Here is a 15,843-nt window from a genome sequence, read left to right as displayed (position 1 = left end):
AGCCTTCCCGGATGGAAAGTGGAATGATAGGCCTTCATATGTGCAGAGGGTATGTCTTCACTGCACAGTTAACCTGGGTGATTTGCAGCACCCAAGTTAGACTAGCCTGGGTATGAAGGTTACACAGCAAAGCCCTACCCCTGTTACTCTGTCTGCACTTGCCCATGTGTGGGTGGGGGTGTAGCCCATTGTTCTTTGTGCTGAGACGCTCTACAATTTTTGCCACATCATGTGTGTCAGTCATGGGAAACTGTGTCTGCCTTCTGGGAGGGGCACTGAGAACTATTAGCACGTGCGTGATTTTGCTTGGGTCCTCACTGCGAAGCGGGCAGGTTCCAGCCTGCGGGCAAGTGGGACCCCCCAGGTTCTAACCTGCATCATAGAATATCAGGGTTGGAAGGGACCTCAGGAGGTCATCCAGTCCAACCCCCTGCTCAAAGCAGGGCCAATCCCCAACTTAATCATCCCAGCCAGGGCTTTGTCAAGCCTGACCTTAAAAATATCTAAGGAAGGAGATTCTACCACCTCCCTAGGTAACGCATTCCAGTGTTTCACCACCCTCCAAGTGAAAAAGTTTTTCCTAATATCCAACCTAAACCTCCCGCTCTGCAACTTGAGACTATTACTCCTTGTTCTCTCATCAGCTACCACTGAGAACAGTCTAGATCCATCCTCTTTGGAACCCCCTTTCAGGTAGATGAAAGCAGCTATCAAATCCCCCCTCATTCTTCTCTTCTGCAGACTGAACAATCCCAGTTGCCTCAGCCTCTCCTCATAAGTCATGTATTCCAGTCCCCTAATAATTTTTGTTGCCCTCCGCTGGACTCTTTCCAATTTTTCCACATCCTTCTTGTAGTGTGGGGCCCAAAACTGGACACAGTACTCCAGACGAGGCCTCACCAATGTCGAATAGAGGGGAACGATCACGTCCCTCAATCTCCTGGCAATGCCCCTACTTATACATCCCAAAATGCCATTGGCCTTCTTGGCAACAAGGGCACACTGTTGACTCATATCCAGCTTCTCGTCCACTGTAACCCCAAGGTCCTTTTCTGCAGAACTGCTGCCTAGCCATTCGGTCCCTAGTCTGTAGCGATGCATGGGATTCTTCCGTCCTAAGTGCAGGACTCTGCACTTGTCCTTGTTGAACCTCATCAGATTTCTTTTGGCCCAAACCTCTAATTTGTTTAGGGCCCTCTGTATCCTATCCCTACCCTCCAGCGTATCTACCTCTCCTCCCAGTTTAGTGTCATCTGCAAACTTGCTGAGGGTGCAATCCACACCATCCTCCAGATCATTTATGAAGATATTGAACAAAACCGGCCCCAGGACCGACCCTTGGGACACTCCACTTGATACTGGCTGCCAACTAGACATGGAGCCATTGATCACTACCCGTTGAGCCCGACAATCTAGCCAACTTTCTATCCACCTTATAGACCATTCATCCAGCCCATACTACTTTAACTTGCTGGCAAAAATACTGTGGGAGACAGTGTCAAAAGCTTTGCGAAAGTCAAGGAACAACACGTCCACTGCTTTCCCCTCATCCACAGAGCCAGTTATCTCATCATAGAAGGCAATTAGATTAGTTAGGCATGACTTACCCTTGGTGAATCCATGCTGACTCTTCCTGATCACTTTCCTCTCGTCTAAGTGCTTCAGAATTGATTCTTTGAGGACCTGCTCCATGATTTTTCCGGGGACTGAGGTGAGGCTGACTGGCCTGTAGTTCCCAGGATCATCCTCCTTCCCTTTTTTAAAGATTGGCACTACATTAGCCTTTTCCCAGTCATCCGGGACCTCCCCCGATCGCCATGAGTTTTCAAAGATAATGGCCAATGACTCTGCAATCACAGCCGCCAACTCCTTTAGCACTCTCGGATGCAGCGCATCTGGCCCCATGGGTTTATGCTCCACCAGCTTTTCTAAATAGTCCCAAACCACTTCTTTCTCCACAGAGGGCTGGTCACCTCCTCCCCATGTTGTGCTGCCCAGTGCAGTAGTCTGGGAGCTGACCTTGTTCGTGAAGACAGAGGCAAAAAAAGCATTGAGCACATTAGCTTTTTCCACATCCTCTGTCACTAGGTTGCCTCCCTCATTCAGTATCCCCAGCCAAGTAAACTAGCCTGCGTTTAAAGCACCTCCAAACTTGGGTGGGTGGTTTTTCTGCGTGGATGGTAAAGGGGGGGGGGGTTGGGCTAAAACCTGGGAAAGAACTCAGGTTAACGGTTCAGTGAAGACATGCCTGAACATACGTCCCTCAGTGAGGGACTCTTCATAAGTCCTTTCAACTTCTATGAAAAAATAACTGGGTAATCCAGACAATAGAATTTGCAATCCATGAAGGATGTCTGCTCTCTATGACTGGTATCAGAGAGGTAGCCATGTTAGTCTGTATCCACAAAGACAACGAGGAGTCCAATGGCACCTTAAAGATTAAAAGATTTATTTGTGCATAAGCTTTTGTGGGTAAAAAAATGCATCTGAAGAAGAAGTAGGGTTTTACACCCACGAAAGCTTATGCCCAAATAAATCTGTTAGTTTTAAGGAGCCACCAGACTCCTTGTTGTCTCTCTGACTGTTGATCAGCAGAGTGATAATCCAAGCAGTGACTGAGAGATGTGAGCTGCTTGGGTAGTGGAGCAGCATGCTCAGGTAGGGGACAGGAGGGTCAGGATGAGGGGCCAGGAACACTAACTGGGGCCAGCGAAGGGGACATCTTGCCCCAGTCCACCATAAAATGAGGACACTTTGTACAGGGCTAGCATGGATGCCACATCATGGGGCTGATCAAAGAACTTAGCTTTTGATTGCTGGTTTCCAACACATGGATAGGTATGTCTTCGCTTTAAAGGTCTTGCTTTAAAAACTCTTTCAAACTAGGCAATACATTATACTCAACCCTCACATTCTCTTCCATGCTTTCTTACAACATTTGCCCATTACCCAAGCAGTTTCTGTTTAAACCTCTCTCCTCACCTTGATCCTTGCAAGAAAAAAAGAGTTACCAAAAATAAATGGTCATCCCTTCTTTAATTTCAGTTATTAACATTTGTTAAAGATTCAGTCCCCCTGCCCACTCAATTAAACAAACACCCAAAACCTTCCAGAGATTCTCCACCAAAGCCATTCCTGGATTTCTAAGGTTAAAAAACAACAAGAAGCTGTACGTGTTCCCCCACTTTTCCTTTATGCCACAAAGAAAAATTAGGGCGAGAAGTTAATTAAAAAAATAACATTCAAATGACATTTAAATTAGAGAGAGAAAGCAACGTTGGGAAATCTCAGTAATACAAAGACCATAAATGTGGGGAAAGAGATTATAGAAGATTCAGCAATTATATGGATTAAACGTTGCAAAAGAAGGGAACACCCAGAGATTTTGATCTTTGGAATGTTCATCCACATGGCTGCTCCTGTCTATTCTCCACCCTATCACCAGGTGAACAACCCCGAGCCTGCCGTAGCTCATACAGCATCCTGAGATCAAGGAGGGCAGATGCACCCTGCTCTCTGCAGCCAGGGGGACAGACCGTGAGCAGAGCGGCGTGGGCAGCACAGGTAAATTCCTCCTCCGCATCCCACAATGGGGACTGTAACTATCAACTTACGTACTTATGTGGGGCCAGGCCACTCAGACTGGAAACTGATGATGGATCAGAGAGGGCAGCATCATTTGGATGCCAAAGAGATGGTCACAGTGGGGACACCACGGAGCATTGGGCGGTCCGTTATCCAGACTTCACTGGTAGGAGGCGGAGTGCAGGTCCTTGGGGAGGGAAAAGGCCCTGGGAGCGAGTCCAGGGGCACGGCAATTCCTGCAGTTACATGCCTTCTCCTCACCTCCCCAAAGTCTCTTGGGGGAGGGGGGTCTCCCTCAAGCCCCTAAGCAAATGTATAGTGTTGAGGATGGGAATAGAGAGTTAATCTATGTGGGGGTGGAAGACACGGAGAGTATAACCAATATTTTGGATCCATCAAACTCCCCCATCTCCAGGAAAAATGACTTTAAGCCTCCTTCTGCATCAGGTTTACAAGTAGTAAATAAAGGAAAGAGAAATATCACTGAAGTTATAAAGTTAGTTAAAAGAATCTGACACTTCCACCTCGTTGAATGAAACCCTAGGAAAGAGCTAAGGGGTGGGGAGGTGAATAGGTAGAATACTGTACAAAGCCCTTGCAATACAAAAGCTTTTTAATGGGTTAAATTCTGAGTCAGAGACCAAGGAGGTTAGCAACAGGAATACCAGTGCAGAGATCACAGGAGTGAGCAGATGAAGAACCCATGAGAGAGGGATTTTTATATTTTTAAACACTGCACTCAGTAAATTACAAACAAGGACCCAGCCTTTAAAGATCTGGTACAGGTTCATTACATCAGACAAGAACAATCTCTGAAGCATCACAGGTCCCACTTTCCTTCTGATATGGGCACTTTGGTTCTGATCTTACAGACTTCAGGAAAGCTGCTATAATCATCTCTGCTAAATAATACGCATCATTGCAAAACAGTAATCGTCCGAGTTTGAGGTGGTTATCACAAGAGCAAGGCTAGACCATCATAACTGGGTTGTTTTGAAATGATTATAAGGCTCACAACTGCTAGTTGGAAAACTAAATGCGTTCAGAAAAGCTTTTGGGTTTTTTTTTTTTTTTTACTGCTCTGAGGTATTATTATTATTAGAGTGGATCGGGCATTTTTCGATCGTGGTTTTTCAATGGAAAACGCCAATTCCTTGAGCTAAGACATGCACACCCATCAATAGCTTGCAGGGGTGGACACTCACCCGAGCTGTGGGAGACGCAGCTTCAAGTCTCTGTGCTGCGTGATGCAGACCAGAGACTTGCACCAGAGTTTCCAGCATCCCAGGTGAGTGCTGTAGCCAGCAGACTTTGGCTGTTCCAGGGTGACTTGCATGTGCTTGCTCTCTGTCTGGGTTTTGCTTTGTAAAAATACTTGGTAAACTCTTCACTGGTTTCCTCCCAATGGAATGAGGTGGATGAGGCTTTCTTCCGGCAACTCGCAGAAGCTACTAGATCGCACGCCCTGGTTCTCATGGGTGACTTTAATCTGATATCTGCTGGGAGAGCAATACAGCGGTGCATAGACAATCCAGGAAGTTTTTGGAAAGCATAGGGGACAATTTCCTGGTGCAAGTGCTAGAGGAGCCAACTGGGGGGGAGCTTTTCTTGACCTGCTGCTCACAAACAGGAAAGAACTAGTGGGGGAAGCAAAAGTGGACAGGCATCTGGGAGGCAGTGACCATGAGTTGGTTGAGTTCAGGATCCTGACACAGGGAAGAAAGGTAAGCAGCAGGATACGGACCCTGGACTTCAGGAAAGCAGACTTCAACTCCCTCAGGGAATGGATGGGTAGGATCCCCTGGGGGACTAACATGAAGGGGAAAGGAGTCCAGGAGAGCTGGCTGCATTTCAAGGAATCCCTGTTGAGGTTACAGGGACAAACCATCCCGATGAGTCGAAAGAATAGTAAATATGGCAGGCAACCAGCTTGGCTTAACGGTGAAATCCTAGCGGATCTTAAACATAAAAAAGAAGCTTACAAGAAGTGGAAGGTTGGACATATGACCAGGGAAGAGTATAAAAATATTGCTCAGGCATGTAGGAATGAAATCAGGAGGGCCAAATCGCACCTGGAGCTGCAGCTAGCAAGAGATGTCAAGAGTAACAAGAAGGGTTTCTTCAGGTATGTTGGCAACAAGAAGAAAGCCAAGGAAAGTGTGGGCCCCTTACTGAATGAGGGAGGCAACCTAGTGACAGAGGATGTGGAAAAAGCTAATGTGCTCAATGCTTTTTTTGCCTCTGTCTTCACTAACAAGGACAGCTCCCAGACTGCTGCGCTGGGCATCACAACATGGGGAGTAGATGGCCAGCCCTCTGTGGAGAAAGAGGTGGTTAGGGACTATTTAGAAAAGCTGGACGTGCACAAGTCCATGGGGCCGGACAAGTTGCATCCGAGAGTGCTAAAGAAAATGGCGGCTGTGATTGTAGAGCCATTGGTCATTATCTTTGAAAACTCGTGGCGAACGGGGGAAGTCCCGGATGACTGGAAAAAGGCTAATGTAGTGCCAATCTTTAAAAAAGGGAAGGAGGAGGATCCTGGGAACTACAGGCCAGTCAGCCTCACCTCAGTCCCCGGAAAAATCATGGAGCAGGTCCTCAAGGAATCAATCCTGAAGCACTTACATGAGAGGAAAGTGATCAGGAACAGCCAGCATGGATTCACCAAGGGAAGGTCATGCCTGACTAATCTAATCGCCTTTTATGATGAGATTACTGGTTCTGTGATGAAGGGAAAGCCGTGGATGTATTGTATCTTGACTTTAGCAAAGCTTTTGACACGGTCTCCCACAGTATTCTTGTCAGCAAGTTAAAGAAGTACGGGCTGGATGAATGCACTATAAGGTGGGTAGAAATTTGGCCAGATTGTTGGGCTCAACAGGTAGTGATCAATAGCTCCATGTCTAGTTGGCAGCCGGTGTCAAGTGGAGCGTCCCAAGGGTCGGTCCTGGGGCCGGTTTTGTTCAATATCTTCATAAATGATCTTGAGGATGGTGTGGATTGCACTCTCAGCAAATTTGTGGATGATACTAAACTGGGAGGAGTGGTTGATATGCTGGAGGACAGGGATAGGATACAGAGGGACCTAGAAAATTGGAGGATTGGGCCAAAAGAAATCTGATGATGTTCAATAAGGATAAGTGCAGGGTCCTGCACTTAGGACGGAAGAACCCAATGCACAGCTACAGAATAGGGGCCGAATGGCTAGGCAGCAGTTCTGCAGAAAAGGACCTGGGGTGACAGTGGACGAGAAGCTGGATATGAGTCAGCAGTGTGCCCTTGTTGCCAAGAAGGCCAATGGCATTTTGGGATGTATAAGTACGGGCATAGCGAGCAGATCGAGGGACGTGATCATTCCCCTCTATTCGACATTGGTGAGGCCTCATCTGGAGTACTGTGTCCAGTTTTGGGCCCCACACTACAAGAAGGATGTGGATAAATTGGAGAGAGTCCTGTGAAGGGCAACAAAAATGATTAGGGGTCTGGAACACATGACTTATGAGGAGAGGCTGAGGCAACTGGGATTGTTTAGTCTGCAGAAGAGAAGAATGAGAGGGGATTTGATAGCTGCTTTCAACTACCTGAGAGGTGGTTCCAGAGAGGATGGTTCTAGACTATTCTCAGTGGTAGAAGAGGACAGGACAAGGAGTAATGGTCTCAAGTTACAGTGGGGGAGGTTTAGGTTGGATATTAGGAAAAACTTCTTCACTAGGAGGGTGGTGAAACACTGGAATGCGTTACCTAGGGAGGTGGTAGAATCTCCTTCCTTAGAAGTTTTTAAGGTCAGGCTTGACAAAGCCCTGGCTGGGATGATTTAATTGGGGATTGGTCCTGCTTTGAGCAGGGGGTTGGACTAGATCACCTCCTGAGGTCCCTTCCAACCCTGATATTCTATGATTCTATGAATGGGAGAGGTACAGGTGACAAATAGGCCTGCAATGGTTAATAATAATTAATTCTTCCTGGCCTCAAAAATCAGAGAAACTATCCTCATCTGTTTACTCCAAAATATGGTCCACCGACCTAGTCCTGAATGTCACCTAGGAAGAAAATACAACAAGGATATGTCTACATGATAAAAAAAACCCTGCAGCATCGAGTCTCTGAGGCCAGGTCTACAAGGGCTCATGCTATGGCACTATAAAAAGCAATGTAGATGTTCAGATTTGGGCTGGAACTGGGGATCTGAAACCCACCCTCCGTCCCAGGCTTCAGTGCCCAAACACGAATGTCTACACGGCTATTTTTAGTGCCGTAGCTTAAGCCCAAGCCTGTAAATATGGGCTCTGAGGCTCTGCTGTGGGGAAATATGTAGACATATCCTAGAAAACAGCTGACATTGTGTAGGATGCTTTGTCTGAGGAACCACAGATGAGTGAGAGGTTCAGTTCTCCAAGAACAGAAACTAAGATGGTCAGATAAGACTATGGTTCTTCTTGCCTAGGCAAGAAACTCCTGATTTACAATATTGCCAAATTTTCTCTCCTTCTCCTCCTCCTGGCCTAGCTAAAAAGACACCAAGCTCTCAGTTCTGGTACCTGGCACCATAGCAGGTGGTGGAGACAGAAGAGCAGTTGCAGGGAAAGTCCAGCCCAGAGCTGGCTGCCCCAAGGACAACGCTTGCTCAGTGGCTCTTTGGGGATGGCACGTAGTCCACACAGCACCACGAGCTGTGACAGGACGGTGTGTGCTCTGTGTAGACAGAATCTTTGAAGAGTTTAGTTGCTAGACTCTAACAAGTCTCTGCTGCACATGTGTGAACAGAGATTTTCCAGAGACTTCTAACTTGAGCTAATTTGGATGCATTTTCACAGGTTTGCCCAAAGGCCTATCTCTGGCACCACAGCCACCACCCACAGCTCCCCCCGCTAAATTTCAAGTCCTTGCTCCAAATCACAGGGGAACTACAGCTTCTCAACAAAACAGTGGTAAGATTTTTTTTTTTTTTAAATGGGCAAAATGTGTTTCTTCCTAATCTCGTTCTCAAAAATGACCCAGCTGTTTTACCTGAAATTTCCCCCAAAAATTCAGCCTGAGGTAGACACCTAGAATGGCAAATTTCAGCTCAAACTATTAAAGACTGGCAAAGTTATAAGCAACTGAAAACAGGGTCTTATAACTAGGAAGTGTTCGACCAACCTTAACCGTACACAGTCCTACCTACACTGGCTAGAATATTTAAATAATAATAATACAAGTTGTCACCTCATTATTCACCGGCTCTTCCACGTCATTAGAAAAACCATCAGTCCTGGAAACACGCATGGAAAAAAACCATCATAACAGCATCTTTCTCATGAAATAATTGCCACCTGCAAAGCCATAACCCATTCTGGCTTCAGAGCCAAAGTCCCCATAAACTATTTTAAAACATAACCTTTCCAAAGCCAGTGACGTTTTACTCTCTAGGATTGTGTTGGCTGGAAACCTGGCTAGGATCTCAGAAAAAGAGGAAAACATTGAGGTGGGAATTAGTCTTACCCCTACACAAAAAATCCTGATTAAAATCCTGATTATTCAGGTTAAATTTTCAAACCTGGGTGGGTAGAAGTAATCAATAGGATTTGTAGGTGCTCAGGACTTTTGAAAAACAATCACCCCTTTATGAATAGGCTGGGAAGAATTGCTCATTTTGCTGGCCAGTTACAAATGAGCAATTTATAATTGTAATACAATACAAATCACAGTCATCTGTGTAATTAAGAGCATCAAAAAACACCTCATTTGCTTTCCAGCATGAACACTGATGGCTCTCTCTTTTCATGGCTCTCAGGGATGAAAAACTTTGAAGGTCATGCCCTGCCAGGGTGTTACTTCCTTACTGTTGGGGTCCTGTGGTCTGTGAAACACCCCATCAAGTATCTCATGCAGAGGAAGAATGAAAACATCAGCAAAAATAAGTGGTACCAGTATCTGGAGCTCCTGGAAGGGCTGGGCAAAGTTATCATTGCTCTAGTGGGTAAGGACTGGAGCTCATTACCTTCCTTTCAGCTAGTAGCAGTGCATCATTCCCCCAGCTGCCTGACATGTCAGCGCCCACACTTGTCGATCAGAATAATGAGCACCAACTAAGTTTCCTCCTATAGATAGCGCCCGACTAAATTCACAGCCATGAAAACCACGTCACTGACCATGAAGTTTAGTCTCCCCCGTGAAATCTGTATAGTATAGGGTAAGAGCATACAAAAGGCCAGATTTCACGGGGGAGACCAGCATTTCTCAAATTTGGGGCCCTGACCCAAAAGGGAGTTGCAGGGGGGTTGCAAGGTTATTTTAGGGGGGTCACGGTATTGCCACCCTTACTTCATAACTGCCTTCAGAACTGGCCAGCGGGAGAGTGACGGCTGCTGGCCGGGTGCCCAGCTCTGAAGACAGCGCCCCGCCAACAGCAGCGCAGAAGTAAAGATGGCAATACCATACCAGGCCACCCTTACTTCTGCGCTGCTGCTGGCGGGTCGCTGTCTTCAGCGCTGGGCTCCCGGCCAGCAGCTGCCGCTCTCCACCTGCCCAGCTCTGAAGGCAGCGCCGCCATCAGCAGCAGCGCAGAAGTAAGGGTAGCAGTGCTGTAACCTCCACTACAATAACCTTGACTCCGCCCACAACTCCTTTTTGGGTCAGGAGCCCTACAGTTACAACACTGTGAAATTTCAGATTTAAATAGCTGAAATCAGGAAATTTATGATTTTTTAAAATCCTATGATTGTTAAACTGACCAAAATGGACCGTGAATTTGGTAGGGCCCTACCTATAGATAATGGGAAAGCAGGCAGGATCTGCTCAGCAGGCTCCAATAGCCTGCCCTGTCTTCCAGTTAAAGTTCATAGTTAGGCCATGTTGGGTTTTTGAATAGTAACAGATCTTTCTGAAGCTAAAAGAAGGCAGATGCACTGTAAATCATTTGCAGACTTAAGACAAGAGGTTTCACTATGCCTGGCAGTAATGCTGACTCCATGTCACGTCTAGGTTAATACTTACCTCTGTCGCAGCTGCACCTGCCTTCCTGTACCACGACAGGGCAAGGGGCGAAACAGGCAGAGCTGGAAGGCTGGGGCAAGGGGATCCTTGCACAACGCCTGGATTCTGATCCTTTACTCGCCTGTGTGCCAAACCTAGAGTAGAAAGGTGGTTAAGTGCTAATAGCTTTCTCAGTGACTTGGATCCTGTTCTCCCTTCACACTGGCCCTTTTCCTGTTGGATAGGGATTCTTGCTGGACAGTTTATTCCCGAGGGCCCCCATTTGCATCTCTACACCCAGGATCACAAGTGGGTGGACCTGCTGACTTGGACACATGGAACCATGTACTTCACTTATGGCCTCTCTGGCCTAGTGGATATTCTCATCCCCCTCCCACTTGGGCTGCCCCCAGGGCTGGATCGCTTCATGCTCTCCCAGGCGCTGTGTGTTGAAGGTTAGTAGCAACTGCACTTCTGACAAAAGGCTACAGCAGCCTAGGAAACAGATGAGTCAGAAGCTCTAATAGCAGTGGTCCCCAAACTTTTTAGGGTCATGCCCCCTCCCCAACCCCCCAAGTCAGGGCCTGGAGTGGATGCAAACAGGAGTAAGGGGACCAAGGCCAGGGCCGCAGCCGGGGGCTGGGACCAGGGCCAGGTGCAGAGCAGTGGGCAGGCTGCGGCCGCAGCTGGGGCTGGAGCAAAGCTGGGAGCGGAACAGGGCGGTGCTCCCTCCCCACCCCCTGTGGGAGCTGGCTCAGGCCCCGCCGCGCCCTCCAACCGTTCCTCTGTGCCTCCCTCAGGAGCGTGCGACCCACAGTTTGGGGATCTCTGTCTTACAGGTTTCAAAAATCCTGTTAACTCTTCAGACCATCAGCAACACTATGGCTATGTCTACACTACAAGCACGATAGGGGCACGACTGCAGCTATGCTGCTGGAGCATAGATGCTCCTTACATCGACAGAAGGGGTTTTTCTGTCTATGTTGGTAATCCACCCCCCGCGTAGCAGCAGCTAGGTCGATGGAAGAATTCTTTCCTCGACCTAGCCACATCTACACTGGGGATTAGGTTGGCTTAACTATGGTGCTCAGGGGTGTGAATTTTTTCACATCCCTGAGCGATACAGCTCGGTCGATCTAAATGTTAAGTGTAGACCAGGCCGATGTGGCTTAAACAATTATAAAAATCCTTCTCATCTGTAAATTATTCACTTGAGACTTCCATTTCAGTGGAGGCTCTTGGCTCATTTCAAATCAATGGCTAAGAGAGAAACTTGGAAAACATCTGGGCACATGGGCAGAGTTTCATTGTCAAAAGAAAAAGAGGGAGAAAACATATTTTCAAAGAATGGGCAGAAACTCAGGCATCAGCACTGGAAGAAAGACACAAAGCTCTGTTCCAAAACAGTGGGATTCAGAACCATCAGTTATTTACAGGAAGAAGGGTACTTCAAAAACCTGACTTACAGTCACTTATCAGTGACTTGCCTAGACAACTGGGGACAGACTGTTTGCCTCATAGTCATTTGGACAATAGGACCTGGCTTTTCCCAGACATTTTCTCTTTACTTGCTTGCCTCGAGTTTTTAAATGGCAACATCTCCATTCAGAACAATAGGTCCTCCCTGTGAACTGCACTATCCTATCCAAATACATAGCAGTTACATGTGCACAAGGTAGGGAAAATATCTGTCTCATCAACCGCAACCTAGGCTCCAGGGTCACTGGTTGGCTCTTTGCATCCAGTTCTTCGCTAACCATTTAAGCAGTATTAGCACAATTTGGTTTGAATTTTGGCAGGTTTTCTCTTTTATTTTCATGCCCATCACCGCCTTGCGCTGGATCAGCACATCCACTCACTGATGCTCGTTGCCATATTTGGTGGTGCCTTCTGCTCCCTTCTGGAAGTGTTCATGCGAGATAACCCAATCCTGGAGCTCTTAAGGACGACCATGTTCCTTCTCCAAGGATCCTGGTTCTTGCAGGTTAGTAATTGTTATCCTGTACTTTAAGCCTGACTGACTCTATAGTGGAGAGCAAAAAAGGGGTAAAACACTCAGACTCAAAGGTCAAAAGGGACCATCATGATCTACAACTGTCAGACTTGGACTTAAATTCATTTTAGCCATGATGCGTTATTTACTAAGTTCTCTCTCCAGATTATTAGAGAGGTGAGGTAATGTGTTTTATTGGATCAGCTTCGGTTAGTGAGAGACAAGTTTCTCAGTTGACACAGAACTCTTCTTCAGATCAAGATCTGACGTGTAAGCTCAAAAGCTCGTCTCTGTCACCAGCTTAGAAGGTGGTCCAATAAAAACGTATTACCTCACCCACCTTGCCTCTCCAATATCCTGGGACCAGCACAGCTACAGCTCCTCTCCGGGTTACAGCAGTTCTTCCTCCAGGTTATAACTGTACACACTGGTTCTGAAAACTTTACCTCTCATTTTGTAGAAAAAAAAAACCACACACAACATTTGTAAGAGCGGCTCAGCCTGGGAATGTTGGTCATTTTGTTGCACATTATAGCATTCACAATGTAATAGAATCAGGACTCATCTAGAAGCCAGGCAAGTCTTGCACTGTGCCCTCGATGTCAGCAGCCTTGGGCTCTGTCAGACAAGCAGGGAGACCTAAGTCCTGCCCCCTTCTGACTAAACTCAAAGGTAAGGACCGTCAGGACAAGCACCTCAGATGATCCCAGCTGACAGGATGGTGCATCGGGAAAATAGGATAGGCTAGTGGTTAAAGTGCTAGCCTTGGATTTGGGAGACCTGGACTCAATCTCCTGCTCTGCCACAGACTGCCTGCGTGACCTTGGGCAAATCACTTAGTGTCTCTGTGCCTCAACTCCCCATCTGTAAAATGGGGATATTAATACCTCCCTATCTCACAGGGGTGTTATGAAGATAAAGAAAAACTGGATAGTTCCCCCATTACTATACTAATGTTAGGACCCCAGATAGATGAGCTGTCTCCATAGCCAGGACCCAAAGCATATCAGGCTTTGCAGATTAAAAACACACTGGAAATTTCACCTGGATGCACACAAGGACCCAGTGCAATACACTCATTGTAGTTGGTCACTAAGCAAATTCTGCATTCCTTGAAGTGTCTGGATGGTTTCCTATAGCAGTCCCAAGACAGCATGTTAGAATAGCATAATCAGCAGGTCGAACTGGTGTGCAAAGCTGCAGGAAGGCACAGATATAAAAGGAGTGCAATCTCCTAGGCAGACCCTAGAGCGCAATGGGGAGCCTTTGGTCAGTGCATCCATATTCGATATGGAAGCCGTGTAATAAAGGAGAGGATGGGGTGTTGGAGGAGCTGGCCTGCTCATCAGATCACCACTTATTCTAACTAGATCGGGTTTGTGCTGTACCCACCATGGGGCGGGCCAGACTGGGACCAGACTGATCATGGAAACATCATGTTCCTCACCATGTGCTTCAGCTGGCACTATCTAGGTGCTCTCCTCCTCTTTATCATCAGCTACTTCATCGTGTACTGGTACGTAGTGGGGCCGGGTGGTGGGAGAACGGTGTGTGCAGATATGACCATCATGAGCCCTGGTTTGTGTCAGTGACACACAACAGATAATAGATCTGCTTATATACAGTGGGCAAAGAACTCCCGTTATTTGTACTGTGGTAGCACCCAGAGGCCCCCAGTGAGGGATCAGGGTTCCCCCTTGTGCACATTCCTAACAAAAAGATAAACGCTGGGGGGTGGAGGTTATCATCTATGTATCTGATGAGAGACAGCAGATGGGAGAGTGAGAGGATTCTGACTGGTGTAATAAGCAGCAGTTCCAGCACTGCCTAGCCATTGATGTCAACGGTGGTTGTATCCACTTACTCCATGGGCAAACAAGCCCCTCACGTAGCAACTTGAGATGCTCAATCCAAAATAGAACACACTGAACATGCTCCCCTTCTGAACGTATTTAAACGCTAGAGCAGCAACCAGAGGGGACATTTAACTGCATCACTGCTGCCAAAATGTAAATTCCCTCCAAATACAGTTTGGTACGGAATATCCAGTCTATTGAGTTACATGTTGTAGACACGCAAGATGAGCCTAGGGTATCCTGAAGAAAACATGGCTACTTGGCTATCCCATACATGGTATACTCAGCACTGGCTCATGAGTTGGATCGTCAATTTAGGACCGGTTTGTGAAGGGTTGCCTCTCATCACGCAACAGGACCTTGTTAAAATTTAACCCTGAAGATTAAAAATTATGCAAAAGTCATATAAATCTTAGTTCTCTCACTTGATTCATTTCCTGAAGGTGGGAGGCTGTCTCATAGCTTGTTAACTATGCCTGTATCAATATTAATCTGTTACAGTTGCATTGAGAGACGGAAGAAATATGGCAGACAGGGAAAAATTGGGAGTTCGACGTTCGACATGAGTTCCTATACTCCACTCCTACTGCAAATGGATAACATGGAAAATGTTGACTCCACGCTGGAGTCTCTTCCTTCCTAGAAGCCAGGAGGATTTTCCTGCCCCCCCAAACAACATGGGCTGCAGATTTGTCACGGTGTTAACAAAAATCACAGAGCGCTACGTTTAGTAAAAGTCACAGGTTTAGGAAGAAATGTTAAAGGTACCAGGGGGGCATGTCAGAGTGGTGGTGTTGGGTCTTGCCCCTTGGGGATGGAAGGCCCTTGGGGGAGGATTGGGTCAACCCTTGAAGGCTGGGAGACCCTGGGGAAGGCTGGAGAGTGAGCCCATCCCACACTCACCCTGCAGGAGGGCTCCTATCCCGAGGCCTCCCAGAAACATCATGGACCAATGGAGAAAAAAACCAAACAGTATCTGACTCCCCCCACCCCGCCATGACAAACTAATGAGCGGAAAAATGGACAGGGAATCCGGCGATCTGGGTTCAATTCCTAGCTCCTCCCAAACATTGCTCTGCAATTCTAGACAAGTCTTTTAACCTTTCTTGTGCCTCGGTTAATCAGCTGTAAAAATGAGGATAACAATATTTCCTTTCCACCACTGTCTATTCAGATTGTAAGCTCTCCAGGGCAGGGACTGTCTCTTATGTATATACAGCACCTAGCACAAAGGGGATATGACGTTGGTCAAGTGCTCTAGATTACAGCTAGGCCAAAAAATTTCACACACTTTATTTGCTGGAAAAAAAAGTGCAATACCGACTGACCCAAATTCACAAGATCCCCGTCTTCCCACCCCCGGCTTAATGCCATTCACAAAACGGAGGAAAGGCATCACCACCTCTTCCTCTTCTGGTTGTTTTGTGAACGTGGTCATTTAAGGCGGCACAAAAA

At 47.0% G+C, this 15,843-nt stretch overlaps 2 protein-coding genes across 3 annotated transcripts in view; one reads left to right on the top strand and one right to left on the bottom strand.

Annotated features, from left to right (window-relative positions):
- The window catches only part of ST14 (ST14 transmembrane serine protease matriptase), an 88,080-nt gene extending 75,599 nt beyond the window's left edge, over positions 1-12,481 (bottom strand). For both annotated transcript variants that reach the window (XM_073321182.1, XM_073321180.1), the window contains exons 1-4: positions 12,399-12,481; positions 10,561-10,694; positions 8,791-8,836; positions 1,608-1,754 (exon numbers count right to left, since the gene is read on the bottom strand). Coding sequence is in view for 1 of the 2 variants with exons in the window: in XM_073321180.1 (XP_073177281.1) it covers positions 1,608-1,622 (15 nt within the window). In the remaining variant the exon portion in view is untranslated. The remainder of the gene's footprint in view (positions 1-1,607; positions 1,755-8,790; positions 8,837-10,560; positions 10,695-12,398) is intronic.
- On the top strand, positions 9,361-15,031 carry LOC140901557 (transmembrane protein 45B-like). The gene is made up of 5 exons (XM_073320600.1): positions 9,361-9,544; positions 10,785-10,994; positions 12,339-12,523; positions 13,903-14,048; positions 14,890-15,031. The coding sequence occupies exons 1-5, from the start codon at positions 9,361-9,363 to the stop codon at positions 15,029-15,031; spliced, it is 867 nt and encodes a 288-aa protein (XP_073176701.1).
- The last annotated feature ends 812 nt before the right edge of the window (positions 15,032-15,843 follow it).

The sequence above is a fragment of the Lepidochelys kempii genome, chromosome 22 (assembly GCF_965140265.1).
Source record: "Lepidochelys kempii isolate rLepKem1 chromosome 22, rLepKem1.hap2, whole genome shotgun sequence".
NCBI classification, from domain to species: Eukaryota; Metazoa; Chordata; order Testudines; family Cheloniidae; genus Lepidochelys; species Lepidochelys kempii.
This window is presented reverse-complemented; position numbering and strand designations above follow the sequence as displayed.

Bases quoted from the DNA above. Each gene is read 5' to 3' on its own strand.
- LOC140901557 (XM_073320600.1), top strand. From the start codon at position 9,361: ATGAAAAACTTTGAAGGTCATGCCCTGCCAGGGTGTTACTTCCTTACT. The intron at 10,995-12,338 runs GTTAGTAGCAAC...GAATTTTGGCAG, and splicing joins CCAGGCGCTGTGTGTTGAAG to GTTTTCTCTTTTATTTTCAT. The intron at 14,049-14,889 runs GTACGTAGTGGG...AATCTGTTACAG, and splicing joins AGCTACTTCATCGTGTACTG to TTGCATTGAGAGACGGAAGA.